This window comes from Condylostylus longicornis, unplaced genomic scaffold, assembly GCF_029603195.1.
Source record: "Condylostylus longicornis isolate FDR11 unplaced genomic scaffold, ASM2960319v2 ptg000145l, whole genome shotgun sequence".
Lineage (NCBI taxonomy): Eukaryota > Metazoa > Arthropoda > Insecta > Diptera > Dolichopodidae > Condylostylus > Condylostylus longicornis.
Window position 1 is genome coordinate 1709754 of NW_026578113.1, and position 10201 is coordinate 1719954.

General features: G+C 25.8%; 1 protein-coding gene across 1 annotated transcript; it reads right to left on the reverse strand.

Annotated features, from left to right (window-relative positions):
• Positions 1-281: 281 nt before the first annotated feature.
• Positions 282-1906, reverse strand: LOC129615707 (phenoloxidase-activating factor 2). Its single transcript, XM_055531065.1, has one exon. It carries the CDS (start codon positions 1663-1665, stop codon positions 403-405), a length of 1263 nt encoding a protein of 420 aa, XP_055387040.1. The 5' UTR covers positions 1666-1906; the 3' UTR covers positions 282-402.
• Between the last annotated feature and the right edge of the window lie 8295 nt (positions 1907-10201).

Consider the following 10201-nt stretch of genomic DNA (forward strand, 5'->3'; position numbering starts at 1 on the left):
AAAAATTTGCCACTTGTTTTTTTGCTTTATTTTTGTGCTTCATGACGTGTCGGTGTTTAATTAAGTAATAAGAAACTTATGTAGTTTTAATGTGTTGAGTGTTTTTTTTTTGAAAACTTGATTTCAGCTGTTTAAAATGTAGTACTTTTTCTTAATACTTTCTAAATTAAGTATTACAATAATTAGCATGTCATGAATGAATTTATTTTTTAATCTATTTGTTCATCTATCACTCAAATGTGAATACGGCGGCGATTATCTATAAAATAAAATTAATTAAAAAAAATTTCATTTTATCACTTATTAATTTATTTCATTTTCATTTCAATTTTTTTTTCTTTTTTTAAATGATTAAATTAAGTTATAAACATTTAGGTATATATATATTTAAATATATACATATTAATAAGAATAAACACTTGGATCGAATCCTAATCCTCTAACTTGTGTATCAATCCATTGTCTTGCTAATGCTACATTTGCATAAACAGCTGGTCTAGCTTCATTACAACCGATACCCCATGCAACAATACCATTTTGTGCATAACGATTATCTGCTGGATTACCAGCAGGACAAACTAATGGTGCACCACCATCACCTTCACAGGTATCAACACCTTCAACACCGCCAGCACATACAAAAGTTGGATGTAATTGAAATGTATTACCAAGACGAGTTTTTCTTAATTCATTTTGACATGTATCAAATGATACAATTGGTAATGGAATTCTCTTCATAATAACACTATATTTTCCTTGTTTACCAAAAATATCTTTACCCCAACCGCTAGCATAACAATTTGAACTACTTGGAACACTACTTGCTGGCGGTAAGCATACAACACCAATATGGTCATCTAATGTAAATGGTGTTTGTAAAACTAATAATGCAATATCATTACCTAATGTTCTAATATCATATTGTGGATGACTTATAATATTTCGTACAACTCTTTCTTGATATGGTAAACGTTCTTTTGTTGTTTGTGTATCCCATTCACCGGCACGTACTTTAAGTGAACCTGGATTATTAACCATTTTACGTACACAATGATTTGCTGTTAAAACAACTTGTGGATGAATTAATGATGCACCACATACACAACTTTCATCAGCATTTTTTAAAATAGCTAATGTCCATGGGAATTCACCAAATCCAGCTTCATTCATTGTATTACCAGTTATTTGAAAATCAATACCACCAACATTTCTAATACCACAACCAGTTGGTCTTGTTGGTTGTGTAACTACCGGTTTAACCGGTAATGGTTTCTCACTAATTTTTTCATATCCACAACAAACATCAAGAACATCTTGACATGATTGTGAATCAAATCGTATATCAAGTAATCCAAAACCATCAATTTGTTCATCTTCATTGGTATTACCGTCAGGACTATCATTTATAACTGTATTATTACGTGGATCACATCTATGATATGGTACACAACGACATTGTACATTATCTTTAATAAAAATTTGTGGTTCTTCAGTTGGACCTAATGGTTCTGGTAAAACAATTTGATTAAAACCAGATGATCTTGATGTATTAAATATACTTTGGACGACTCTTTCAAAATCCTGTTGCTGTGGCTGTTGTTGTTGTTGTGGTATTGAATGAACACATATTATTGATAAAATTGTTAATAGAATAAATTTAATCATTTTTTAATGTAGTATGGCTATTTTTTGTTTTGTCTTTATCGCCTTAATTATGAACAGTTAAGTCGTCTACTGTTAATGAAAAACTAAAATGTTTTTTAATTCCTCTCTTTTTTTTTGTTTGGTTTCTTCGAAAAACTAAAGAGATTTTTTTTTTTGTTGAATTAAACAAATCAAAATACTTAATGTTTTTTTTTTTATTTGTATTTAATATGAAGATAACCTGCTTGAAACTGGTTATCTGTTGTTATTTATTTTTAATAATAAAAAAAAGGGAGAAAAAATAAAAATTTTTTTAAATATGTGCTTTTTTAAATAGTTGACTGCGGTTCAAATTAAGCGTCAATCTCAAGTTGTAAACGTTAACTAGCTAAGTACTTATTAATAATCAAAGACAATGTCATAACAATAATAGCAACATATTTGTAGCCAATGAAATTTAAATTTTGCGGGTAGAAAATCCCTGAATATTCTTAAATATTTTAGCAGTTATTGTGTTAAAAAAAGAAAACAATAAAAAGTATTGTCGCTTTTAGAAATGTTGCTCTGTTACTTAACACTTTATGAGTTGAAGAAATCATCGTTAATAAGGTGTTTTGAGCAAAAAAAATACAAAAACAAAAATAAAAACAAAATTATTATGAAATTACAAATATTTTATATTAAAATACGGAGAATTCATTAACAATAAGTATTAAGGTATACATAGGTAATTCAGAAAATAAATTGAGATTGACCAGACAAAAATGTACATACATATGTATATGCAGTGAGAGAATCTTCATAACAATTTGTAGTTTAACAACAGCAGATAATAAAATGATCAATGATCTTGACATTGTTGAAAAATTTTTCAAATTTCAAAGAGAATAAATCATGTTTTAGTATTTAAGTATTTTTGTCATTATCTTATAAGTTTAAATAAATATTAATTTGATAGTTAGGGGTCAAAGGTATAAGGTATAGATTAGTTGAGAAATTTTGTGATGTGTGATAGAATATAGAAGAGTGCAATAATGGAATGTGATTTTGATAGACAGGTTTGACATAATATTTATGATGTTATAGACAATTAAATAATGCAATGGTGTGATAGACAACCTTAAAATTATAATATGGGTAAAATAATTTTATAATATGTACATATGTTTGTGTTACAGTTTAATTTTTTAAAATTTTTAATGAATCATCATACTATGAAATAAAAATATTTACGAGGTTTGCATATTTAAATAAAAATTAGTTAAAATTCACATAAATTTTAAAATTTTTTAATTTTTATAAATATACAGTGGTGGACATAAAAATAAAGCCATCATATGTTATTAAAAATAATTTCGGAGAAAAACAGTATTTGCATTCTATCTTATGTTAAATATATTAAGTGTTCTTTTATGATATAAGGTTCATATTTTAAGTGACCAGTAAAATAAATCCGATATGTTTAAGATGAAAAAGGTGGATGATTGAAAATTTATTAAAACCTCAATTTGCCGCAAAAATACTCGTAGATGAGGAACAGAAAGAATAGCATACATAGGTGCTAGAAAAGTCCAATTACTGAATTCTTGAATAATCAAAAACCGTCTATAGAATTCTCAAAAAGCCATGTATTGGCATGTAGTGCGGATATGTGGAACAAAAAATGAGTACAAATATACAAATATTTTTCAGTTGCATGTAGTTAACAAAAAATTAAATTAAAAGTAGAATTGCATACCAATAGTAAATCAATGATTCTCTCTATAATAATTAATTATTTGTCATAATGTGGATAGCAAATTTTATACATAAACACACACACACATTTTCGTTATTTATGGTGTGTGTAATTATAGGGTAAACGTAATTATATATATAGCTTTTTATAATAAATAGTTATGAAATTATTACCTAATTAAGTATCTGCTAAGAATATTTTTTTTTAATTTTCTTAATTAACAATAAAATGAAAGTAATCGCGTGACGATAATATTATGACGTCATGGAACTGTTTTTTTCTGAAAATTTCTAGTTTTTTAATAGACAAATCTTATATATTTTTGTTATAAATATATATTGGTATTTAAAAAATTAAATTTTACATTATAATTTTTGATTTTGGAAAAAAAAATATGTAAATAAAATATGTAAATTATTATAAAACATAAAGATTGTGTAGAATTTTTTCGAGTTAAATGAAGTTGATAATAAGGTGAAAAGTTCAAATATAAATTCAAAATAGTCAATTGAAATTATTCGATTAGAAAAAAAAAATACTATTTTATAATTAATTCTAAATTTTGAATTTTAATAAAAGTTGATAGTAAGCTATATTTTTGGTTTTGGAAAGTAGGGGGGTCATTTGTAGAATTTGTAGAATTACATAAAAATTAGTGCATTAAAAAAGTAAGTTTTGAAAAAATTAAACATTTTTTTTAAATTATTGGTACCTACTGAAATTTGATTTTGGAATTTCAAAAAAATTTGACATATCGATATACATATTTATACATGCATATGCACTTTAAAGTAACTGTCCGAAATTTTTGTATTTTTTAAAACCAGCTTGTGGGTACTTTATGTTAAATTTTCTATTATTGAGACATTAGACTTGCCAAATATAATACAAATAAAGTAGACTCACACTTATATGAACTACGACAAAAAACGTCAGAAAGAACTCAGATAACCGAGTTGTTAATACAAGTGAAAGGGGTATTAATTAAATAGACTAATGAGACAAACATACATTAGGTATATAAAATAATTTTATATTTTTGTGTCAAATTTAAGGCAATAATTGAGGCAAACAGTTCATGTAACTAACACAGTAGTAAATATACAAATAATTGTCCATAACTGATCGTTTATGAATATTGATGTTACCGCGACTAATATTGTGCAGTACAGTATATTCAAAACTAATTAATTACAGTTTAATCCTGTCTAGAACTCCCTCAATATTTCTATATAAATAAGAAGCAATTGATTGAAAATAATACATTTTTATATAACAAGGGATAATTAAATTAAAAAAAAAACTACAAATTTTATGTGGAATAACCCATGCTTACACATTATTTTTTTTTTTCATTATACTTATGGAAAACGCATTATTTTTGCATTTATTCAATCATAGGCCTTACATATAACATGTTAATGTACTCGTATAGTTTTAAAAAAGAAAAAAGTTCTTTGATTGAACTTGTTTTAGGCTTTTTTATTTTTTCATATAAAAAATTGCGATTTTTTTTTTTCAAATATTTTATTGTCATTTTTTTGTGCATTGATGTATGTTTGCTGTATGCACCATATCAAAATTCAAGCTGTTTTAGGTGCAGTGATCACAACATTTTATCTTTTAATTTTTAAGTTTTTTTTTTTCTTTTTTATTTGTAAAAGATTGACATGACTTTAAAAAAATAATTTATATTTAAAAAAAAGTTTATACAAAAATCGGAGGTGCAGTCAAGGGCGAAACAAGTCTTTTTTTTTAGTTGCATGTATATGTATGTGTATACGTATAATGTGACAAGATACTATTATGGTTATTGGTAATGTTAAGAAAATTATTCTGAATTTGATTATTTTAAAATTTTCAGTATATATAATATGTATGTGTGTATATAAAATTCAACTTCTGAAAAGAAATTTTTTAGCATTCAGAATAATGCATTTTGTATGTATGCGCGTATCATTTAAGTGATGCAAGGCTTTATATGCATAAGTTTATTGTATTAAATTAAAGCTCGTCAAGTGTTTATTAAAATTTTTTATAAAAAAAATCCTTTTTTTTTACTTTTAAGTTGGTAAAAATTTTTTTGTGCCACACCGTTTTCAAATTTTTTTCATGCCATTTCATTATTAAAGTATAGTAAGTAAAAAATAAATTTTAAAATTAATGAAATTACGTTTTGCTATTATATTATTTGATGAAATTTTGACCTCTGTCTTGAGTATTATGGTGCATTATTACACTATGCGACTAGGCTACTTAAGTTTTACAATATTACAATACTTATTGCTACTAATATGGGTCATAGCGTAGAAGACAAAACAGTCTAACAATTATTTCATTAAATTATTTTTATTTCAGAAATTAAATGAAAATTATAAGATTGAATTTAATCCGAGATATACTTTTTTGGGATAGTTTTCAGTTATAATCTAAATTTTATAAGTGATAATTTTAATCTATAAAAATTTTTGCCCAATATTGCATTCTCTTTATTTATATAGCATGTTAGTTGAATAAAAGTTGTGGTATTAGTTATAAGGAGTATTTGTGCCGTAAACTTTCAAAAATAAATAGAATAATTAAAAAGACGAAAAGTTGTGCAACTATTGCACATTATAAGTAATTGAATAAATAACGAATTAAATTATGTATATAAATAATTCCAGAATTTACAAAAAGTCGAAACCTATTTTCGAGAGTTAACTACTAAATACTATTAGATACGAGAAATCCTGTATTAATATGTACAATATGTATAACATTTTGAAAGAGTTCAAAAAATAATCGGCCTATGAGATAAGATCACGACTTAAGAAAGATCAAAGATAATTTCATAACTGAAAAAATGAAAGTAGAAATTACCTGTTATGGTAAAACTGTAGGAGTACAAACTAAATGCTTTCTTACGACAAATTTTTGCGTTAGAAAAAAATATTGAAAAATATTCGTCGCAAATTTTCATATTTAACCAAAAAAATTACTTTTTTTTTAAATTGCTACAATTTTACTGTAATGAAAAATAAAAGTGGTTGAAGAAGATGGTAAAGCATTTGTTACTACTGTCGAAACCGAAGAAATTCCTTTGGATTTGGAAAGCCCGAATATAGACTTTCTAAAGAAAGTCAAAGAAGATGGCAAGGCAACTAAAACTAAAATTAAAACTAAAGTTATTAAAAAAAGTCAACAATTTTCTTGCGTAGTTCAATTTTACTCATCAAATGTACTAAGCTAATATTTTTCATTATACTCAAGATGTTTAAATAGAATTTAATTTTATTTTTATAATTCATAATATTATATACACATTTCTTTATATTATTGCCACGTATACCCAGTATACGCGATCTTGTATATTAATTATTACAATATTTGAAGGTCCCTCATATGACAATCCACATAATTATTATTATTATAACTAAATTCTTTGGATTAAACAAGGAACCAATGTAACCATATTTTAATGAAAACATTATTGTCCTTATTAAATTACAAATTTATGGGAATACGATCATACATACATACATAAATAATGTTCACAAAGTATATAATGTGCTCATATTTAATCAAGTGAATTGTCTTAGTTCTATATTTTCAAAGAAATATACATTTTTTTTAATAAGGACCTTCAATAATTTCGTAATTAGTAAGCCTTTATATGCTTTTTTATGTTGTGTATTCATTTTTCATCAAGGTCCCGTTTCATATTGTTATTATTTACCAACATACATAAAATTGTGTTAATTTAAAACAAGCCTTTACCAATAAGGTCAACATCATTTATTCAACATATACGAAGAACACAAAAAAATATTTAAGGAGCACATAAAAGGGTTTATCACATTTACAAAAAAAAAAAAAAAATTAATGTTAAAGTCTTAAAGTCTTAAGACCATCCGTGTAGAAAAAAACAGTAACAACAAAAATTGTATTTCAATTTTTGCGCCTGATTTTACAACCAGAAATCCTTGACCAATAAAGTGATCACACAATATAAATCAATTGCTTAAATTAACAGGTTTGTTTATACCATTTTCATTTTTTTTTTCTTATTATTGTTCTTCAAAGATTATCAAACCTACTTATGTATGTACATAACACAACATCACATATTATTGTTATATAACAGGCAACATACTCGTACAGTCTTGAATCATTTAGCTTATTGGGATATACGCATATGTCCAATGGGTACACACGTACTGAACATAAAGCAACAAGAAAAAAATTACTTATTTTATGAACATGAAAAGGTGCATTCAACTATTTCTTGTTGTGTTAACCCAAAAAAAGCAGGCATCTTTTCTTTAAAGTATTACATAAGAACAAGTAGCATGAAATTATAAAAATACCAGTTTCAATTAATTAACATGAATATTTATTGACAATTATTTCGAAATTTTTCAAACCATTATAGTTCAAAGTCAATTATTCTTTATATATGTTGTAATGAACAGTTCCTGTAGCAAAAAAGTAAACCAAAAAGGCTATGGCTGCGGCTTTCATTTGACCAATGAAATATAATTGATGTAAGGAAATAAATTTAACAATAACTATGGGGATTGTAACATAATATTATTATAAATTTTTTTTTTTATGAATTTTATATAGAAAAAAAAATTTTGTGAACTCAATTGAATTTCGTATTTTATAGTTGATGACCTCCGGAAAGTATATGTATGTAATCCAATTATTCGAATATTTGTCCTTTTAATTGTTTCGTATAAATGTATACAGTATGTACAGATATTGATGCATTTAAAGACTATTAATAATTAGTTAGTTAGGCAGGGGAGGTGGCACCTTCAATGTCGCTATCCAGCACTAGTCCAATAGAAGGCATCCCTTCGCAACGTACCTCTGTCTGCGAAATCCATCGAAGTCCCATGAAAAAAATTATTTAATTTTTTCATGGGACGCCGCCAAAAGCTACTTCAATTCATCAAACTTCTACCTCCCCGATGTCTCAGTATCCCTGGCATGTATCCGATAACAAAATGCCCAGCCTTCTAGCAATCTTTGACAATAAGTAGAATCAAAATGCAATACTGTGATCTTCGCTGCTTAATGTCAGAAATTCTCTCGTCCTTGCACCGTTCCTCTTTGGTCACAGGGCCCCTGGTCGTTCCACAAGTTCACCCGCCATCCTAAAGTAAGTTCTCGTTCCTTCTAGTTTCCTCATCTATAATGTTCTTCAACCACCGACCAGTCGATTGCGTTAGTAAAAATTAAAAACTAAACTAATTGAAATGAACTTTAGTTTGAAATGTCATTTAGGGATTTTTTTTATTGTAAAAGCAGTCGAACTGAAGATGCAGTCTACTGCATTTGTAGTATAGTTTCAATACAGAATATTTTTATATGAATCAGTAGTTTGTGAAGAATCATACTTGTTAAACTACTAAAAACATCTTTCCATTCCAAAAAAATAAGACGTGTTATTTAATTGCATATATTTAGGAGAAGAATAAATAAGGTTATAAAGACGGAATTTAGAAATTACTTTACTATGTTAGTAAAGTATAATTTATATTTTGTAACAAGAAGATGTTTACCGTTTTTTGCTTTTAGGTTCGATTAACTGAATTGTTGAAAATTGGAATTTTTAACAATTTTGAGGGATGATCAAGTTGAGAATCGAAGAAGATAGAACAAAACAATTTCTAATTTTAATAAATTTGTTTACTGTATCATTAAAGGAATCAAATCTAAAGTAATCTATTAAATTTTAAATCTTCAATTCCTTGCAAGTAATAAATAGTAATAATTAAATTTCAATTCCTTACAACTTAACAGATTAAGTGTCTTTTTTTTGATTTGGACTAACCATATTTTTCATTACGTACATATATATAAGATTTCCTTCCTAACCTTAAGTTGATTGGCACAAAAAAAAATTTCAATTCAATTTTTAATTTTTTTTTTTTTAAGAATTAAAGTAGAAAATTTATTTTTGGTTTGCTTTTTTGTTTTGTTTTTGCTTGTTGTGTGAAAAAGTACGAGGACAAGGCCAATTATAGCTTTTTAGATACATATGTGCATATATATAATTTATTTTAACGCTCCCATTTAAAAATCAGGAAAAGAATATGCATTTTGTGTATTTTTTGTCATAGTCATAAGTTTAATACTTGTTTGTTTTGAGTGCGAAATTATTGAATATGTGCCAAAAATATTCACCACATTTCATAAATCGGTATTTTGCGTATATGTAGAATAAAGTGCATTGCGTATAACATAAAATGCATTAATATATATACATATAATACAGATACCCTTAAATTAGATGTGTATTGGAAGAACTAAATACATATTTATGAATATCTATATATAATTTAGTAAAATTCAAATTGTGAATAGAAATTGATGATGAAGATTCACTGTATAAAATACAACTAATTTGAATGTCATATGGTTGTCTAAATAAATGACATCGTATGGTATTTTATGTCAAAGTCAAGTTATTTATAATGTAATTAGTCTTTTAGATGATTTTATTAGCATATTTACGAGTATTTTAAAATTGTTTGGTAATTAATGGTTTACAAATATGTTACTAGTAATATTTAGGAAAATTGTTGTTGAAATAATATGAGGGGAACATGTGTTGTTTAAAAGTGTGTCTATTTCACCTTATAATTGATTTTGTATAGAAAATGAAAAATCGTTTTAAAATCAAAGTAACAATATGACATTCTGTTTTAATTTAAGTTCAAATTGTTTCAAACCTAATTTCATAAAATTTTGGGGATAATTTTTTTGAAAAAAATTATTTATGTACGTAAATAATATTTTGCATGAAAACATAGTTCATCTTTTGTC

Excerpts from the sequence above, each read along its gene's own strand:
- LOC129615707 (XM_055531065.1), bottom strand. The coding sequence starts at position 1,665 with ATGATTAAATTTATTCTATTAACAATTTTATCAATAATATGTGTTCAT.